At 54.8% G+C, this 18,866-nt stretch overlaps 2 protein-coding genes across 2 annotated transcripts; both read left to right on the top strand.

Annotated features, from left to right (window-relative positions):
* The first annotated feature begins 2,060 nt into the window (after positions 1 to 2,060).
* Positions 2,061 to 5,469, top strand: HOXC9 (homeobox C9). The gene is made up of 2 exons (XM_004774569.3): positions 2,061 to 2,827; positions 4,563 to 5,469. The coding sequence occupies exons 1-2, from the start codon at positions 2,290 to 2,292 to the stop codon at positions 4,805 to 4,807; spliced, it is 783 nt and encodes a 260-aa protein (XP_004774626.1). The 5' UTR covers positions 2,061 to 2,289; the 3' UTR covers positions 4,808 to 5,469.
* Positions 5,470 to 11,417: 5,948 nt separating this feature from the next.
* HOXC8 (homeobox C8) lies at positions 11,418 to 14,261 on the top strand. The gene is made up of 2 exons (XM_004774570.3): positions 11,418 to 11,930; positions 13,306 to 14,261. The coding sequence occupies exons 1-2, from the start codon at positions 11,495 to 11,497 to the stop codon at positions 13,596 to 13,598; spliced, it is 729 nt and encodes a 242-aa protein (XP_004774627.1). The 5' UTR covers positions 11,418 to 11,494; the 3' UTR covers positions 13,599 to 14,261.
* The last annotated feature ends 4,605 nt before the right edge of the window (positions 14,262 to 18,866 follow it).

The raw sequence follows: 18,866 nt of genomic DNA, 5'->3' as shown, positions 1-18,866 counted from the left end.
GGGCTGGGGGAGGTGCTGACGGTGCTGGGGATTTGGAGAAAGCCTCGGCAAGGGGACGGGAGGGAACCTCCTGTCTTTTCCTTGAACTAGTGAGGGAGAATTTTTGATTGACAGCTAACCGGACTCCATCAAGGCCAAAGAGATATTCTGTTTCTTGATGTAATTTGGATTTCCCAGGCCAGTCCAGTCCGGGGGAGGGGAAGACAATCAGAGCTGAAGGCGAGGAGGCTGAGGCCCCGGGTTGTCTCTCCCTAGCCAGGCACTTCTCACACACCCCCGTGGGTCGAAATCCCAGCCCCGATAGACCGAAAAGGAAAGAACCGGAGAGGGGGAGGAGCAGGGACGGGGAGGGGACTTGGAAAACTGGGGTCAGTGCTGTGGGCTGCAGATCTACCCTTCCCCCCTCAACTTTCCTCCCCCCCTTCCACAACACACATGCTACACTCTCTGGGACACCTCTCTCCAGCCCTTCTCCACCCCAGAGGAGACAGGTCGACAGAGATACAGGAGAAAACCATCCTCCACCCCCACCCCCAGCGTTTGGTCCCCTCCTGGGGACAAGAGTGGGAAAGAAGGGCAGGCGTCTCCTGTCTGGGAATCCTTGTCCTTCCCTGCTGCCTCAGAACCTGTGTCTCAGCCTCAGCTCCTGCCTATTTCCCATAGCACAAACTGGGACTCCTCTCTTCTGACCCTGAAATTGCACTCCTCCTTCAAACTCACTCTGCTTTGCCTAGGGTGCATCGTGTCTCTGGGGGACATCACCTGCCCTTCTCTCTACACCCCCCCCCAGCCAAACTCCCTGCTCCCTCTCTTGCACCCACTGAGAATTTCCTGTTTGCTAAAAACCCACCTTTACCAAACCATCATGGGACAGTCTGATGGAAAGCCCAGGGCTGGGCGACAAACCCCAAATTCAAGGAGGAGGGTAGCAACCAACTTATTGGGGGGAGGAATCCAAGTTGTCTGATCTTCCTTACAATCTCACTGCCCCCTCCAGAATTCCTGCGTCCGACCCTGAAGAAATTGCTTTCTCCCATCCCTCCGTTGCTTTTTTCTCGTTCCAAAAACAGCCTACAATTTTATTTAATGAAAGACACATTTATGAACAATCAAATGATCCTCATAAAAATTTTATTGAAGGACGTAAAAACAAGCTACTTGCCCACGACCGAGGTCGCTCTCTCTCGCCTTGCCCGCTCTCACCCTGGCTCTCTGCAGACAGAGCCCTGGAGTGACTTCTTTTGGGGGGGCAGGGTGTCGCAGAGATGGAGTTGGGGGCAAAGGAGGGTGAGCAGGAAGACGGGACGGGTATGCCCCACTTGTGCTGATCTCTCCTCCACTTCTTCAAGCTGGCAAAGAAAGATAAATAGATATAGACAATAAATTTAAAATAAAGGAGCTTGCATATCTGTGCCAAAGCAAAGAGAGGACTTCTGATGATAAAGGTGTATGAGGTCCGGAGGTCCTACCCCTCCCACAAGCAGACCACTTTCCCCAAGCTGCCCTACCCCAGATTTGGGGGGCTGAGTTGGCCAGTGGCAGAAGGACGCTCCCCCTTTCCCTCCTTCCCTCCCTCCACCCCAGCTTCCCCAGTCCCCTCCCACCCTCCCTCCCTCCCTCGCTGCTGCTGCTCCTCCTGAAAGAAATACATACATACACACTATTTAAAAACGCATTTTTAAAAGCCACGTTCCGAACTGACAATCGCTGATCTCGGCTCGCGCAGAGACTGCGGGAGCATCGGGGCCGACAGAGACGGATTACGTCAAGAAATAGTTCCTCCACCTACCTCGGCCGGCCTCTCCGCCCCTGCGGGGCTCCTGTGCCCAGCTCGGCCCTAGGGGTCCGGGAACCCTGGCTTCGGGGACTGGCATTTTCACCCCATTAAGAAATCCTCCAGGGTGTGGGGGGGGTGCGGGAGGCCATCAGCTTATGGGTGGACATGGGCAAGGGGGTGTGCTGATGAGATACGAGTTGTCCTGAGGAGGTGGCCGGTGCCTTGGATCCAGAGTTCCGGATCCCCAGGAAAACGCAGGTCGCGGGGATCAGCCGAGAGAAGGGGGTGGGAGAAGGGGGAAAAAAAAAAAAAAGGCAAGAAAAAAAAAAAAGCCCCTGCGCATTGATCCGCGCCGTATTTTTGGGTAAATACGATCACGTGGGGGCCGGGGAACCAATGAGCTGCGGGGAAAAGGCTGGAAAAATAATTACCTGCCTTGATTGTTCTGTGAGCAGATAAAAAGTACATATACAGTTCATACAATAATCTTATGTATGTAAAACCCTGTTACGATGTCGGCGACGGGGCCCATCAGTAACTATTACGTGGACTCGCTCATCTCTCACGACAATGAAGACCTCCTAGCGTCCAGGTTTCCGGCCACGGGGGCTCACCCCGCCGCCGCCAGACCCAGCGGTTTGGTGCCGGACTGTAGCGATTTTCCGTCCTGTAGCTTCGCGCCCAAGCCGGCAGTGTTCAGCACGTCGTGGGCGCCCGTGCCCTCGCAGTCGTCCGTGGTATACCACCCGTACGGCCCCCAGCCCCACCTCGGCGCCGACACGCGCTACATGCGGACTTGGCTCGAGCCGCTGTCCGGCGCCGTCTCCTTCCCCAGCTTCCCGGCCGGGGGCCGTCACTACGCCCTCAAGCCGGATGCCTACCCCGGGCGCCGCGCCGACTGCGGCCCGGGTGACGGCCGCAGCTACCCGGACTACATGTATGGCTCGCCCGGGGAGCTGCGCGACCGCGCCCCGCAGACACTGCCCTCGCCCGAGGCGGACGCACTCGCAGGCAGCAAGCACAAAGAGGAGAAGGCCGACTTGGACCCCAGTAAGTTGGGAGCAATTTTCCTTTACAACCGGCGCGGGAGGGGAGGGGAGGCAGGGCGGGGGGGGGGAGCCGGATTACAGCCCCTCGGAGCAGCGCAGGGAGCGCGGGAGAGGGGCGAGGGTGAGGGGGCGAGGACTCAATAAAAGCGAATTACCTTGGGGAGCTTTCAGGGGCAGGAAGGTCTGAGAAGGGAGCCCAGGGAGCCAGGTTGGGAGAGGGCTGAGGGGGGCTCCACTCTCCCTGGAGCTGGCTTTGATGAGACACCCCCCACTCCCACCCCACCCCCAGCCCAGGCTTTTTTGGCTCAGTCGCTACTTTCCAAGAAATGCACACAGGGCCAAGGGATGGGGTGGGGGTGAGGTTCATTTTATGGTTTGAGGTGGGATAGGGGAAGAGACAAGGAGGACACTGCGGACAGAGAGGAAATACCCCAGGGAGAGATATCACCCCTACCTCCCAGCCAGCATGGGGGTCCTCACCCCATCAGGGATTCATTGAACAGAAGGTGGCTGGACTTCTCCCCTCCAGGAGCACTAGGTGAGGGGTCTGGGGGATTTCACAACCTGGGAACTTGGAGAAATCAGGACTTCCAGAGTTGGGGAAGAGAAGTGGGGTCCCAGTCTCCTTAAACTTGAGAGCTCTCTTCTGAAGGTCTGCAGGAAAGAGGGTTGAGAACAGGGCTCAGGAATGAGGAATGGAGGGGGAGGCATCTCCCCAGACTGAGAATTATACCCCCCCAACACACACACACACACACACACACACACACACTCCCATCAAGGAGACTGGAGCCTTAGAGTATTGCAAAGAAGGGCAGGGGTAGGTGGGGGGGGGGGCAGGTGGGAGCTTCTGGGCCAGAGAAAGGGGAAAGAAGGGGAAACAGCAGGGGAGGGGGTGCAGCCCCTGGGTGTGAGGAAGTGTCTGGGGAGTCCCAGGAGGGGGCTGCAGGAAATCCTTTCCTCCAGCTCCATAAGGGGCCAGGGGCTAATTATACCCCTCTGAAGGCTTCCCTCCTTGCCCTCAGCTACTCCCATAAACCTGAAATTGGAGGCTTGGCTCCTGCAGAGCCTGTCCTGGGGCTGGCGGGAGGGGGGCACTGGAAGCCTAACAGGGAGGCTAAGATATGGGGAGCCTGTCCCAAGGCTAGCAGCTCTCTGGGGAGAGGAGAAAGTCTTTCCCCATTCTAGCATCACTCTGAGAATTCGCCTCAGCAGGGTTGAACTCCGAGAGAGAGCCGAGCCGGGCACTGAAGAGGGTAGTGAGGGGCTTAGGGACTCTCAGGGTCAGGAAACAGAACTGCTGAAATTTCAGGACTTGGTCGTGGGCTGGGAGGATGGGAGGGGGCAGAGGAGGAGGGAAGTGGGGAGGAGAGAGTCCTCACTATAAAAATAAAAAACAAGAGAGAGAAGCGTTTATGGGCCTATGAAACGGTTGGGAATTTGGACTTTTTATGAGCATATTCTCGAATTACTACTCTTGAAGCTGAGGACCAGACTGTAGGGGCTTTGATAGCCTTGATTTCCTCTAGTTTCAGGTGCTAGAAATTGAAGAGGGGGACGATGGGGAGAGGGCAACATGCAAAAGGAGACAGGGCGAAAATTCCCAAAGCAAAACGTGTCCAAATTCAGGTTCAATTATTGCATTGGGGGAGCCTGGCTAAGCCTGGGGGTAGGGTGGCAGGGGTCCTGGGCTAGAAAGGGGCTCCACTGACCCCTGCCTGTGTTTGGCCCTCCAGGCAACCCCGTGGCTAACTGGATCCACGCCCGCTCCACGAGGAAAAAGCGGTGCCCCTACACCAAGTACCAGACGCTGGAACTGGAGAAGGAGTTTCTCTTCAATATGTATTTAACCAGGGACCGTCGGTACGAGGTGGCCCGGGTTCTCAACCTCACCGAGCGGCAGGTCAAAATCTGGTTTCAGAACCGCAGGATGAAGATGAAAAAGATGAATAAAGAGAAAACCGACAAGGAGCAATCCTAAACCTTGCCCCAGCCTGCTGCCTCGGCACAGCCAAGGGAAAAACAAAAAAACCCCGCAAAAATACCCCAACCCAGGCGGGAGAGAGCACGAAAAGAAAAGGAAAGAGCAAGATAGAGAAAAGCCAATCGGCTTAAAAAGAAAAAAAAGGAAGGGGAAAAGGAAAACTCTTGCGATTTGGGAGGGTTCAGTGTTGAGAAATTGGTGTTTTAGAGTTAGTTCTACCCAGCGAGGAGGAGGAGGCGGGGAGAGAAGCCGCGTTCTCTTCTCCTAGCGCAACTGAAATAAATGACACACACAAATGTGATTTTTCCCCTCCTTTCTCCAGAGAAGCCAGTACTTGAATCGCTATATTTCTATTTTTTTTCTGTATCGTATTTGGTCCGGGCCATTCCTCCCCGGCCTGGGGTGCTCTGCGTGCAGATTTTGTACAAAATAAGACGCACACACATACACAGTAACAATTCCCAGCCCAGGAGCTGAGGGGCGAGGGCCCAGACCGTGCTGTAGGCTGGGTCCAGCGGCGCAGGCCGACGCCTCGGGCGTGTGTACATAGCAGTGTTTCTCCTCATCCCCAGCGTCCATCCTGTAACGTGCTTCTGTTTGTTATGGTAGAACAGCTCTGTGTTAATATATCGAAGTCACTTAAAAAACCAGAAACCCAACCGCATCCAGTTCTCGTTATTTCTCCTCCCTGTGGCTCCCAGGCTGCTGTCGTGGAGGAGGCAAGTGCTCGGTGCCTTTGGGGCCAGCCGGAGCCAGGGAAGGGGCTCCCTCTACTTCGGAAGGGCAAGTGCCTGCCGCTGCTCTCAGGGCAGGGTGGGGTGGGCGTGAGAGCTCCAGGAGTGGAGTGGAGGCTGCTGAGGCCCTGGCCCAGCTTGTGCCTGCCCTGCCGGCGGCCTGTGAGTTTCCTGGTAGCTCCTTGGAGTCCTGGGGTGGGGGGTGGGGGTGGCATGGCATGAATGGTTTACCCTGGCTGTAATTAATTGTAATAATTTATGAGTACAAGAGATCGGAGGGAAGAGATAGGTGAAGATGAAAGTTGGGTGCTGGGTGAGGGCCCGGGCTGGATTCTTGCCTGTCTGTCTTGGTGCTTCGAGGGATGGCTGGGAGGGAGGGAGGGTGTGCGGGGAGCAGTGAGGGAGAAGGCTGAGCAGGCCTCAGGGAGCAGAATAGGCACTGGGGATTGCGTTGAGAGTAAAAGAAGGGGGCGAGAAGAGGAAGGGAGAGAGGGAGAGAAGGAAGGAGAAAGAGGAAGTAGAGAGGGAAGAAAGAATGGGAAGGAAGGGAAAGAAAGATAGCAAAACAAATACAATCAGAATTAGATTTAGTTTCAAATTCCCAATTCATTCTCAGCTTCTGTCTCTCTCTCCCTTTCCCAGTCCTCTTTTCTTCTCAGTCTCTCTCTCTGTCTCTGGTGGTTTAGTTTGAATGTTGGTATGGGGGCGACAGGGTTATGCTGAGTGGCTGCAGTATTTCTGGGGAATGACGTGGCCAAGGCCTGAGGAAGCTGGTCAGGGAGTAGCCAGGAGCGGAGTGTTCCCTGATGATGGGGGTACCCCAGGCACAAGGGTAGAGGCCCGCCTGTACAACAGCCTATTGGGGCTGGTCAGTTGCACTGCACCCCAGAGCGCCTTCCCCAGCACCGGTCGTTTTCATGTGCTAATCAGAAGCAGACACGAGCTGCTGGGTATGCCTCGGCCCGGCGCCCCCTTTCTCGGAAATCCCCCAATCTGGAAACTATTAAACTCAGACGTCTTGAAATATAGCGCTTTAATATCTCAGGCTGCCCATTCTGGCGAGGGTGCAGGGTGTTGTTCTGAGTACTTGGGGAATACCACCATAAAAGAAAATCATTGGGGATCCCAGTCCTTCTGCAGCTTTCTCCATCGCTTGGCCTTACAGGATTGGTGAGGCCCTTGGAGGGACCAGCCCCTTCCCCATCATTTGAATCTCCTACTCCCTCCTTCCATTCAACACTCCAATTTCGGGGGCTAGAGGAAGGTAGGATCCTGGCACAAACATTTTGTTTGGATGATATTTTGAGGGGGGCAATCAAAAGTCGCAAACACTGGTTTTCCCAGTGGCCGAAGCACCCTCTTTCCCACTGAAGAAACCTCCACCCTAATTCCAGAAGCAGTTGTTTTCTTGGTCCTTTTGAAGGGTGCTTTGCCTGTCGTTTATCCTCTTTTCTCAATCCAAACTTCCCCCTTTGGCCAAATATTTCACTGTTCTGGGACCCTGGCCTCAGTTTTGCACTGGGCGGAGGCCAGGGCACCCGTGTCCCTGGGTCCTGACTGCCGGTCCTGACTGCGGAGACTCGGGCTTTTCTCAGCCCAGGCTCCGCGGCCTTTCCGGGCCTCCACCCCGCCCCTGCTCCAAGGCCCTGTCGCCTCCCCTCGTCCGTCAGCGCGGCCTGCTTCCTGCAGCCCGCTGGATCCGGCCTTACTCCGGACAGAAGGAGGGCCGCAGGGCTCAGGGCTCCGAGGGCCCTGGCGAGAGCGTGGGATCCAGAGCAGGCCCACCCGGCCCAGCCCACTGTTGAGTTCCAGCTCAACCTTCATCCTGCAGGTTAGGATTGGATTCAATTTTTTTTTTAATTTATTACAATTTGTGAATTAAAACCACAACACAAGATACATCTAGGGAAAGAAACGAAAGCTTCGGGGTGGGGGTGCGGGAAGAGGGGCTAGCAAACGCTCTCCTGCCCTAATCTTCCCCTCCCACCTCTCCTCTGCTCCTTTGTCAGAATCACAAAACCCTAAAGGTTGTTCCACTTGGGAAGGCAGCGGATAGGTACATTTCCGCAGCCCCGAAATGCCACTTTTATGGCGCTGTTTGTCTCCCTGCGCTGGATTCTGAATGGGGCTGAACAAAACAGCAGCGCGGAGCTGGCTAGACGTCTGGGCTTAATTGTTTTATGGTTTAAATAAGGTGGACACTCTTTCCTTTGAAATCGGATTATAGGAATGTTTTGTCTATGGCCCACGGAGAACAGGACCTCACTGGCTGGGAGGGAGAGGTGGGGAGAGAGCGCGCGTAAGGGGGGGGGGCGGGTTGGGCTACAAACCAGGGGGCAAACAGTCGGGAGAAGGGAGAAGTCAGCGTCCCACCCCAAAGTCCTGCGGGCGGCAGCGGAGTAGGCGGTGCGGAACCAGCGGCAGGGTAAGAGGATCGAGCAGTTTTGGGCGCGCGCCGCGGGCAGGAGGTCTCTGGAGCCTCGGAGCGTGCATTTGCGTGAGCTGAGGTGTTCCGAGCCCAGAAATGCGCCTGAATAGGGGGGAGATCCCGGCAGGTCCTTTGCGCAGGGTCTCTTAATGCGGCAAGGGAGGGTGAAAGAAGAAAATAGTGCGAAACCTTTGAGAAGGTTATTTGGAGAGTTTGGAAAACAAAAGAACAGCGGTCCCGGGGGAACTCCCTTCCAGGGACCCCTCGCTCTCGCACCCATTTGTAAACTCCTTCCTCTCACTTCCCACCTTTGGGCCAAGGCTGGGACCTGCTGGCTCTGTTGGCATTTTCCCGGCAGGACTGCATTGGAGCAAGTGGACGCGAGGTGGCGCTGTTGCTCAATGTTAGAGGCGGCGGCGGTGCCCCTGGCTGGCCTGGCCGCACTGACATTTGAGGCACGGCCCGGAGGAGCGGCGGGGAGAAGGCCCCGCGCCCCGGCCCAGACCGGCCCCGCTGGCTCTGAGCAAATCAATCCTCTCACCTGCGAGGTGTAAATAAATCGCGAGTGGCGGCGGGAGATGGGCCCTCGCTCTGGCGGCAGGCTCGGGAGGCTCAGGAGGGCGGGCGTCGAAAATAATCGCTTTGCGAAGGAGATAAGAACCAAGCAGGCAGCGCGTAATTAACACAAAAAGGCAGAATGACCCGGACAAACGAACATAAATCCGTGGTACCTAGGAGGGCGGTGTAGGCCTCGGGGCGAGGGGCAGAGACGCCCCAGCGAGGATGGCTGCTTGTGGTTCCTTTATTTCCAAGCTCCGGGGGCGAAATCAACCAGATACGTGTAAAAGAAAAAAAGACAATCGGGGGGGGGGGGAGGGAGGAAAAAAAAAAAAAAAGAAAGAAAGAAAAGGTGAGGGACCCCCAAAAGGGGAAATCGAGTCCAGCCTGGGTTTTTGGGACTGGTGGGCTCTCAGAGCAGACGGTGGTGGCGGCACACTCGGGACAGTCGCATTCCAAGACACAAAGGCCTGGAAGAATAGCTCTGTGGCAGGGTTTTCGCTGGACCATAAAATGTCGAGATATCCCCCCACCCTCTAAAAGATAAGGCGCAGGCCCCAGAGCAGATCTGGCCTGCCGAGCCTCCTCTTTCCAGGCAGGAAAGGGAAAATATTTATGACAGTCCCCCGTGACCCAGATGCTGGGAACCCAGAGCCCATCTCCTTCAGCCTGGTACTCTGAGCAGAGGAGGCTCAGAGAAGGCAGGGCTGAAACCAAGGCTAGAGCTTGCTCTAGCAGTGGAGGAGACCCCTGTCATGTCCCCAACTGTCCTGGACCCTAAGGAGACCTGCGATGCTGGCACAGCCCTCCTCTGATCCTCCCCTCCTGCTGCTCCAGGGCCAGAGTTCTGAAAGCTGCAGAGTCTGGGCAGTAATTAATTCAGGTGGAGGTGGGTCCCTCCATATTCAAGGGATCCTGAAAGTGTCTTTGGCTGGGGCACCAGTGACTCTTCTTTGGGAATTTGGCTGAAAGTGGCCATTTTTTCCCAGCAATTATTTAGATATTAGAGGGACTTGGGGGCTGGTGTTATTCTACTCCATCCTTTCCTGCACTGCTGTTCCTTCATCCATCTCCAGAGCTGGGCTCTGGCTGGGGAAGAAAAAGATCTGGTTTTCCAACAGCCTCCTTCCTCATCCAATCCTGAGACCCCAGGATGTGGAAAGAAAATAGGGAGCAAATTTTTTCCTGATGCAAACAGCTAGAGATGCACGTGTATTTGTCAGGCTTTGGTTCCCTGTGTGCCTGGGCGAACAGTGTCTGTGAGGTGACAGGGGTGCTTCCAGGCATGATAGTTGAGGGAGCGTGCATTCGATGCGTTTTGGGGTGGGAGGTGACATATCCAGTGTGTGTGTGTATCCTGAGTGTGCTCCACTGTTGCCCTGTGTGCACCAACCTCACACACTGTGGAAGGGGAGGGCTGGAAAAATCCTTCTAATTCCTCTTCCTAATTCGTATGCACACAGCACACGTATTCACAGCTCTCTCACTTTCTCTCTTTTCTCTCTGTCTGTGTTAAGCCCCACATAGCTGTACACGCTTATGGTGTGAGAAGGGTGCTGATGGACTAAGGTTCTTTTATCCATTGAATTACCTTGAATTTACCTAGTCTTGGGGATGGGGGAGGAACCCTCTAGAGAAACTATGGGTAAATATTTAAAGAGTGTCTGTTGACAGTTCCCATCCACATCCTGGCCTGGGCAGCCTGCCTGGGGAAGTAAGGGGTGTAGTGAGGCCAGGAGGCCCCTCCAGGTCGAGCTGGCATGTCCTATAGGGCTAGAGTGTGTGGGTACAAGTAAGAGGCCTGCTCCGGTCCCATCCGACCCAGATACAAATAGTCTCCTGAGAAGAAACATCTTGGATCAGCCCATCCAGAAGTCAGAGACCCACCAGCTGCCCTGCCCTCTGTCCCCATAAACTGCTTTGCTCTCAGAGCCCCCAGCCAAGCTTCAGGCAGGAGCTGGTGTCTGAAGGGGCCAGTGCAGCCCTGCCTGGGTCTATGCAGTGTGCCCTACCTCCATCCCTCTCCTCTACCCACAGCAGCCAGGCAAAAGGTTCTTAGGGATAGGGGAAGATGGGGCGGCTTCCCACCCTGAGGAGGGGCACATGGAGGGTTGGGGTTCCTGAAGTACTGGGGGATATGCTGTACTGATGTGCTTGCCCCTTCTGAGTCCCAGGCTTACAGACCCCCTGGGGAACCCATCTTTTGGGTTAGGAGACCTGCTCTCCCACGCTGGCATTCAACGCCCCTGAGGGGGAGGGTCTTATACCTGTTGAGGTAACCTGGATTGACCTGCTGGCTCAGGTATCTCTGTCTGAGAGGAAGGAAAGGGGAAGGGGGGGAGAGGCACCTTCAAATCGGAATGCGCACCTTGGAGAAGCTGGCCCCAGCCATTAGCTGGGGCTGGCTCACCCCCCACCACACACACATATACCACACCCCCCTCCCTCCCCCTTCCTCTCCTCCCCTTCCTCCAGGTCCCCCCAGCCCTGAACCCCTCAACCCCCCGCCATCCCTCCTTCTCTCTCTCTCTCTCTCTCTCCCTCTCCCTCTCTCTCTCTCTCTCTCTCTCTCTCTCTCTCTCTCTCTCTCGCCTGTCTTCATGTCGTGGATTGATGAACGCGAATCGCGTGTAAGCGCCGCCACCGCCGGGAGTCTGAGGAATTCGCCTGGGCTGTTAAAGGAAAGAGCTAAGTGCGTGAGCGCGAGCTCTACCTACCGACAGTGAAGAGAGCCGCCGCCGCCGCCGCCGCCCGCGCCCGCCGCCGCCGCCCGCCCGCGCCCAGCCCCGGGAGCCGCGCCGAGCCGGCCGGGCCCGGCACCCAGGCGCCCCCCCACCTGCCCAGCCCAGCCCGGGGGAGCCGGCCGGCCCGGGGTTCGCTCCCGGGGGAGGGGACTTTCGGGGGTACCGGGCGGGGGAGTCGCGAGCCAGAGGGGAGGGGGCGGCGGGTTTTCATGTGCCCAGCATGAGCTCCTACTTCGTCAACCCCCTGTTCTCCAAATACAAAGGCGGCGAGTCCCTGGAACCGGCCTATTATGACTGCCGGTTCCCCCAGAGCGTGGGCCGGAGCCATGCGCTGGTGTACGGGCCCGGCGGCTCGGCGCCCGGCTTCCAGCACGCCTCGCACCACGTCCAAGACTTCTTCCACCACGGCACCTCGGGCATCTCCAACTCGGGCTACCAGCAGAACCCGTGCTCGCTGAGCTGCCACGGAGACGCCTCCAAATTCTATGGCTACGAGGCGCTCCCCAGACAGTCCCTTTATGGGGCTCAGCAAGAGGCGAGCGTGGTGCAATATCCCGACTGTAAATCCTCCGCCAACACTAACAGTAGCGAAGGACAAGGCCACTTAAATCAAAACTCGTCTCCCAGCCTCATGTTTCCATGGATGAGACCCCACGGTGAGAAGCCTTTTCTCTTTCCCCCTTGGTCTCCCGCGCTCCGGGGTCTTCCCCCCCTCCCTTGCCTCCTTTTTGTCTGCCCTCGCTTTCCCTCCTGGCTTTGGGGTCTCTGCGGCCCCACCCCCCGTGCCTGAGTGGGTTTCTGGAGGTTGGGAGGTTCAGCTGGGGGTGGGGCACGGGGATCGCCTGGGATATTTGGGGAACTGGGGTGAAGGTGGTGTCTGGGAGCAAAGGGTTAAAAATCGTTTTCTCTACCACTGTCTGTCTGCCTCTCTCTCTCTCTCTGTCTCTCTCTTCTTGCCATCCCTAAAGTCAAAGTTGGGGAGATGGCTGGGCAGGGGCCCCAAGGACCCTGAGGTTATCAGCCTTTAGAGCAAACCAGTCTTTCCAAAAGGCAGAAAGCCTCAGTCCAGAACAGTGGCCAGGCTGTCTTGGGGTGAAGTGAGACCCCTGTTTCCCTCCCCTACCTGGACCAGAAGGGTGACAAGACCCCAAGGACAAGTGTCCTGACTCTCTGGGGTACCCACTGCCTCCTCTCAGAGAACTAGCCTTAAGGCTACTACCCCAACTTTGCTTTAGTTCCCTCAGCTGGAGAGAAGAGAGGGAGTCAGAGAGAAGAGAAAAGAGTGCAGGAAAGGAGAGGGGCCATGCAGATTAGAGGGCTCTGGGGTCCAGAGGACCCAAGCCCGAGCTACCCCCAGTCAAAGGTTTGTGGGCTTTCCCTGAGACCTTCAGAGTGGCTCAGGCCATGAGCCCCTCCAAGGGTGGCCCCTCATGGCCCAATTTCGAAGTAAAAGGGGAAGCGAGAAAGCGACAAGTTCCAGCGGGGATGGCCCGTGATTTATTTGCTGGTCTCCAGTTAGCAATCAGGCCAAGCAGTGATACATTCCAGGAGATCAATTATTTTTCTTCCTGGCAAGGCATTAGGCAGAGAGATTCAAGGAGGGGCCAGTGAGCAGAGCCCCCTTCTTTACCCCCAGATCTTTCTCCTTTCTTTTGGGAAACAGATTCTATCCCCAGCTCTGCTCACCAAATGCCACTCTGCACTTGTAAACAAAGCTGCAAGGGCCAGTTTCCTGAGACTGAAGGCCTGGGGGGGGGGGACTCTGCAGTGCTCCCCCTGGCCCCTGCCATCCCCCAGTTTCTCGATAGACCCCAGTCCCTGCCCCCACCCCCATCCCACCTCCCAAGGTGAAGCCAAACCAAAGCAAGCCCCCAAACTTTCTTGCCCTTGTCAGCTCCCTGCTCCTGCCTGGTCTTCAGAAGGGAGGGGAACTGGGGAGATCACAGGGGGAACTTTAGGGGAGGAAGAATGGCGAGGGGAAAGCCGAGCCCCCACCCAAACATAACCAGACTGGGGTTCTATTCTGTCCAGCTCCGGGGCGGCGCAGCGGAAGGCAAACTTACAGCCGGTATCAGACCTTGGAACTAGAAAAGGAGTTTCTCTTTAATCCTTATTTGACACGAAAGCGCCGGATTGAAGTCTCTCACGCCCTGGGACTGACTGAGAGACAAGTGAAGATCTGGTTCCAGAACCGAAGGATGAAGTGGAAAAAGGAGAACAACAAGGATAAACTGCCCGGAGCCCGAGATGAAGAGAAGGTGGAGGAAGAAGGAAACGAGGAAGAGGAGAAAGAAGAGGAGGAAAAGGAAGAAAACAAGGACTAAGCAAAAAAGAAAGCCCCCCCTCCCTTAGCAACTCCCTTGAAGTTTCGTTTTATGGTAGCGGATAAATTGAGAAGTTTACGACTGTCATTTGCTTTTATAGAGAATAGAATGACACTCACAACTCTAACTACCTGTCAGATACTTGCAGCTCTGGTTTTATTACCTTTGGACTTCCCCCGATCTTTATTTGTTTGGGGGCTGGAGGGGGGGGGAGACCGAGACACAGCGAAAAGTTCGGACTCTGTCTCAGTCCTTGCCCCAACACACACACTTGTCCCTACCCCTACCCTTTGGAGTCCTGCCTGGATTTTAAGGTCTGAGACCTGGCCTCTTCGCCCCTAGCTCACCCCTTCTTGTCACACTCCCACCTCCCTGCTTCTCTGGTATTTATTTTAGAGGGGAGCCCTCTCAAAATGCGGAAGAAGACTTCTGGCTTTGCTTTTATGCTAGGATTAGTGTATTAGATTTACTTCCTTTCAAAAGAAAGGAAAGAAAAGTGAAGGAAGGAAGGAAGGGAAGGAAGATGTTTAAAGAAATTTTTAAAATGATAGCAAGGACTATCCCTTCTCCCTCTCTGGGGCTCCCCTACTTAGAAAGACCCCCTTGACTTTCTGTAGAAACCTGATGGAAACCTGAAGGAGATGCGGGTCTCTCCCCCCCCCCCCCCCCCCCCCCCCCCCCCCCCCCCCCCCCCCCCCCCCCCCCCCCCCCCCCCCCCCCCCCCCCCCCCCACCCCCCCCCCCCCCCCCCCCCCCCCCCCCCCCCCCGCCCATGGGGTAGATAAGGAGCCTGCAATCCCGGCTAAAATCCTACCTAGCCATCCCATGGTCACTCGGGCCCATGCCTTCCTCCCCTTCGCTGTCTGATTTCTGTTGTTGGGCCCAGCTTCCTCTGAGCTGCACTAGTATTAGCGCTCAGAAATCACCATAATCATGAAAATAATAAGAATATAATAATAATAATAATAATACTGATAATAAATCTTTAACATACTACCTAAAGGGAACCTGCAATAATCTTGAAAAAATAAAAAGAAATTTTAAAAAATCCTAATATGCAAGAAAAAAAGAGAAAAAGATGAAAATTAAAAAAAAAGAAAGAAACCTCCAACGTATTTTATCACTACCTATAGAAAGAAATCCTGCTTTGAGAGTATTCGTAATGCGGTTTTGTTGTCGTTTGTTGCTGCTTATTTCACTAAGAAAAACCCAACAACTGAGACTGCCTAGCCCGCCGGTCCTGTGCGCTTTTATTGTGCTTCTAACCCCAGTAGAGTAGAACTAAATTGCACTGAATGTATAGTTAACTCTGTCTTGAATTCTCTGTTTATGCAATGTGCTCGAAAGAAAAAAAAAAACGTTAAAATATATCTATAATAATAATTTTGGGTCATTTGTCTTTATGTCCAGCTATGAATGTAGATTTTGTGTCCCAGCAGCCCTGTTCCTGGTCCAAGTACTTTGTATTGTATACGTGAGTCATAATAAAAAAAAAAAGGAGAAAAAATATTTGAAGCTGGAATGACTTGCTTTTTCTCCAACGCCCCCCTCCCCCTCTCCATTCTCTACTCTTCCTTCCCTCCTTATCCTTCTTTCCCAGCCCCGTGGAAAAGGTCTCCGTCACTGATCTGAGTTTGAGGTGGGGGAACTCACTAGGAATTGAGAGGGCAGTCTGGGCAGGGAAGGCAGGTGAAAGGTGGGGGAGGTGCAGAGGTGGGGCAAGAAGAGCAGTGTGCTCTAAGCATGCTCTCGGAAGAACCTTGGCTCCAAACTAAATGGGTTTCTAAATACCAGGATCCCAATGGGAAGGAAGAGTCTCCCCACTTATTCACCTTCCTCCTCTTCAGCCTCGGGCTGGGCCCAGAAAAGAATCTGCCCCCGTACCTCTCCCACAACCAGGCCTTTTTCCTCCAGGGACTGAGGATGAGACCATGGGGGGCTTTCTGGTCTCCACATGCCCCTCATGGTCAACCCTGGGCACCCAGCACCCAGCACAGAGTGGGGAGAATGTGAGGCCCCCCGTGCAGCCTGGAGGACTTGGCTGGGGGGAAGATGGCTAGGAGTGGGGGTTAAGGAAGCTTCAGCCTGGGGGAAAGGAAAGGAGAAGGGGAAGGTGAGTGAGTTGCACACCAAGCAGCCTGGGTCCATGTTCTGAAATTCAGATGCCATCAGCATAGGGCCATCCCTGTCACCCAGGCCGTTAGCATCAAACCTAGCCTCTGTTCTGGTGGTTACAAGCGGGCCTGGCTTCACCTTGGCAATTGGGCAGCCCGCCTGCCCTCATGGTGTGGGCCATTGGCCTGGGGGTGAGGACATGGGCCTGCTGGGTGGACAGTCCTCCATCCCAGCCACAGCAGGGTAAAGAGAATCTTCACTGGACTCCTCATTCCCCAAAATAAGGGATTGAAGGCTCAGGGACTCAGGGGGCAAGGGGGTGTCTTACTCCTCCCTGGACATCCTAGGCAGAGCAATCTGTTCATGCCTGTAAAATTCTGGTCAAATAATACCAAATTCCAGAGATACAAGTCATCTGGCTCAGTCAGGAGAAGGGGAAAGGGAAGGAGATGGGATCTTCTGAAGGTCCTTAAAACCAGATCCCCCAAAGACTGAAATATTTTTGAGGCCAGTTCTCTTTCTCTCTCTCTCTCTCTCCCCCTGGTCAATGATTTTCACAATCTTAGGCCCAGGCTGACTCTTATTTTGTGTAATTTTACCCGCATCTGGGTCCCTGGCTCCCACGCAAAGTGGTGGTGAATACAGGATTGGGTCAGGCATCCTTGATAAGGGACTCCTGCGGCCTGAGAGAGAGGCTGGCTATTGGAAGCACAGGCTGCAGGCAATCGGGAACAGCTTTGAACAGCTCTGGGGGAAATCTTTAGATAACTGGGGTCCCTGTTGTGAGCCGCTGAGCCAGCCAGGTAACTCTGTTTGCTGCGGGAGGCACTTGCTACCCGCCGCTGGGGAGGCCCGAAAAGAGAGCATTTCGCTCAGACCTCAGGCCTTCCCACGGGCATCCCTTCCAGACTCCGAGGGCCGGCCGCGGGTCGTTTCATTTTTTAACGTGGAATTATGATTGCTATTAATAAACATCGCCGACCTCTAGCCAAGTTGCTTGAACCCTACACTACGTGGCTCCGAAAGACCTCGCTGAATTTCCCTCACACCCAATGCCCCATTCATCCCTGGTCCTGCTCAGCAATGCCCGTGGCCCCAAGCCGGGCGTCGGAGGGCGGGGTGCGTCTGGCGCCCGGCATCGCTTGAGATGCAAAGCCTCGGGTGGGCCAGACCAAGACAGCTCCAGCCGCCCCTTCTTGCAGCACCCGCTCCCCCACCCCTCTGCCCACCGACTCTTTTTTCTCGTTTGGAGAGAAAAGGAGGTAAAACCCGTTTTATGGGGGAACTTAATTGCGAACGGGATGCGCTCTCTTTAGAAACCGGAATGGGGACCATTCGGCGGCAGCAGATAGGACTTTCTCCCATTCTTTACTTTTTTATTAGCCAATCAAAGTGGCTTCCGAAAGCTATTTGTGATTTGTGAAAAATAGTATCTTTCAAAATGCTGAGTTGAAGCATCTCGCTCATTTCGCCTTGAATTTATTATTCTAATCTCAACCGTAGAGATGGGATAATGTAGCTATTAAGTTGGGGGGCAAATTCGTTTCTTTGTGTTTTTTTTTTTTTTTAATTTCGGCATTTCTATCTCCCTCCCCACTTCATCGCAGAGGCCAAGGGAGGTGCGGGCCTGCAGAAGACCTGTGGGTGAGGGAGGTAGTGAGTCGTCTAAAGGGCTTTGGGGGGGACCCTAGGATGGGAGAGTAGATTGGCTTCCCCCCCAGCCTCATCTTCCTCAAGTGAGATCTCCCACCGGCTGCCTGCCGGCTCCAGAAAGTTACCTCATCCCAATTACACCGAACTCAGGACAGGTTGTGCCACAGACGAGAAGTAAAATTTCCGGTGAGCAGCCCGCAGTGCCGTCCCATTCTCCCAGCAGCCCATTGTGAAAAGCTGGGCCAGAGCTTCCTTGTCGTAATTTTTAACTACCTGTTATAAAATTTATGGGTGGGTTTGTAAAAGAAACTAGGTCTCTGCATCCGGCTGAGGAAACTGCTTCGCTTACTGAAGGAGGAAGTTTGGGGAGGGAATGAGGGACCCCCTATGGCTTGGGGTGGGGCACCCAGCCAGGATGTCCCCACGCAGGCCAGCTCCGTGCGGGATCAAGGGGAGTGCTTTGGGCTTTCAAATCTTCAGCTAATGGGGAGTGTTGGGCTGTGACTAGGCTGGGCTGTGACTGGTTGGCAAATAGTCTCTATGGGGGAATTTATTCTGGTCTCCCCCACATTGGATTCATCGCCAAAGTTAGGGGTCTAGAGAAAGGTGGGGGACACCTCAGGTGCTCAGAGTTTGCTATAGAAGGTGGAATTTGGGGAAGGTATGGTAAATTTCTTTTTGTGGGGAGGGCCTCCAAGGTGTTTCCCAGCTGCCTGGGAGGCCAGAATTTTTCTGAAAAAGACAGGTGGGTGTGGGTCACCTGACAAGATAGAAAAGGCTTCAAACTGCCTCGCATCCAAAGGGGTGGGGGGAGTAGGAACCAAGATCTTGGGCCTTCATTTTATTTTTAATTCGAAAAAAAAATTGGGAGTTATCTGCCATCTAAACCTAGGAATTGAGGAGACTTGACACTAGGGATGGTCTTGGAGAAGGATAAATGTAATTTTCTCTGAGAAAGGAGCCTGAGGATGATGGGTACTTTGGGGGTTCTGGAGGCTGCCCCCAACTCCGCTCCTGCTGCCTCCGCAGGGTTACTCAGTAGGGGTCTAAGCGTTTTCAGTTCTTCAGACCGGGGCCAGGTCTGGCTTGGTTATGAGGCTTCCAGCAGCGTGTCCCTCCTGTTCCTGTCTAGGGCTGAGTGGGGGGCTGCCAGGGCTCCCCACTGGGAAAGATGTGGTTCTTTTCCTAGAAAAAATGGTGGGAGTAGGGAGAGCATCCTTTTTCAGTCCCTTCACCCCTCCAGCCGTCACTGCACCAACCAGTGCCACAAACCTTTGCAAAGCCTCGCTTCCCCCAGATTCAATCTTAATACCCCATTTATTAAGAAAAATATTTAAAATTCGGTATGGCAGAGGGAGGGGGCCGACTCGGGGCCAAAATCCTTCCTTTCCTCCTCTTGCGTCCCCCGTTTGCCCTTTCTGAGCTAGCTTGGAGCAGCCTGGCCCGTTGGGAGTGGGCGGTGGGTGAGGGTGGGGTGGGGGTCGGGGGATGCTCCCTCTCC

Source organism: Mustela putorius, unplaced genomic scaffold (assembly GCF_011764305.1).
Source record: "Mustela putorius furo isolate JIRA1106 unplaced genomic scaffold, ASM1176430v1.1 tig00537227_pilon_pilon_pilon, whole genome shotgun sequence".
Taxonomy (NCBI): Eukaryota; Metazoa; Chordata; class Mammalia; order Carnivora; family Mustelidae; genus Mustela; species Mustela putorius.
This window is presented reverse-complemented; position numbering and strand designations above follow the sequence as displayed.

Bases quoted from the DNA above. Each gene is read 5' to 3' on its own strand.
- HOXC9 (XM_004774569.3), top strand. From the start codon at position 2,290: ATGTCGGCGACGGGGCCCATCAGTAACTATTACGTGGACTCGCTCATC. The intron at 2,828-4,562 runs GTAAGTTGGGAG...TTGGCCCTCCAG, and splicing joins GAAGGCCGACTTGGACCCCA to GCAACCCCGTGGCTAACTGG.
- HOXC8 (XM_004774570.3), top strand. From the start codon at position 11,495: ATGAGCTCCTACTTCGTCAACCCCCTGTTCTCCAAATACAAAGGCGGC. The intron at 11,931-13,305 runs GTGAGAAGCCTT...TATTCTGTCCAG, and splicing joins TCCATGGATGAGACCCCACG to CTCCGGGGCGGCGCAGCGGA.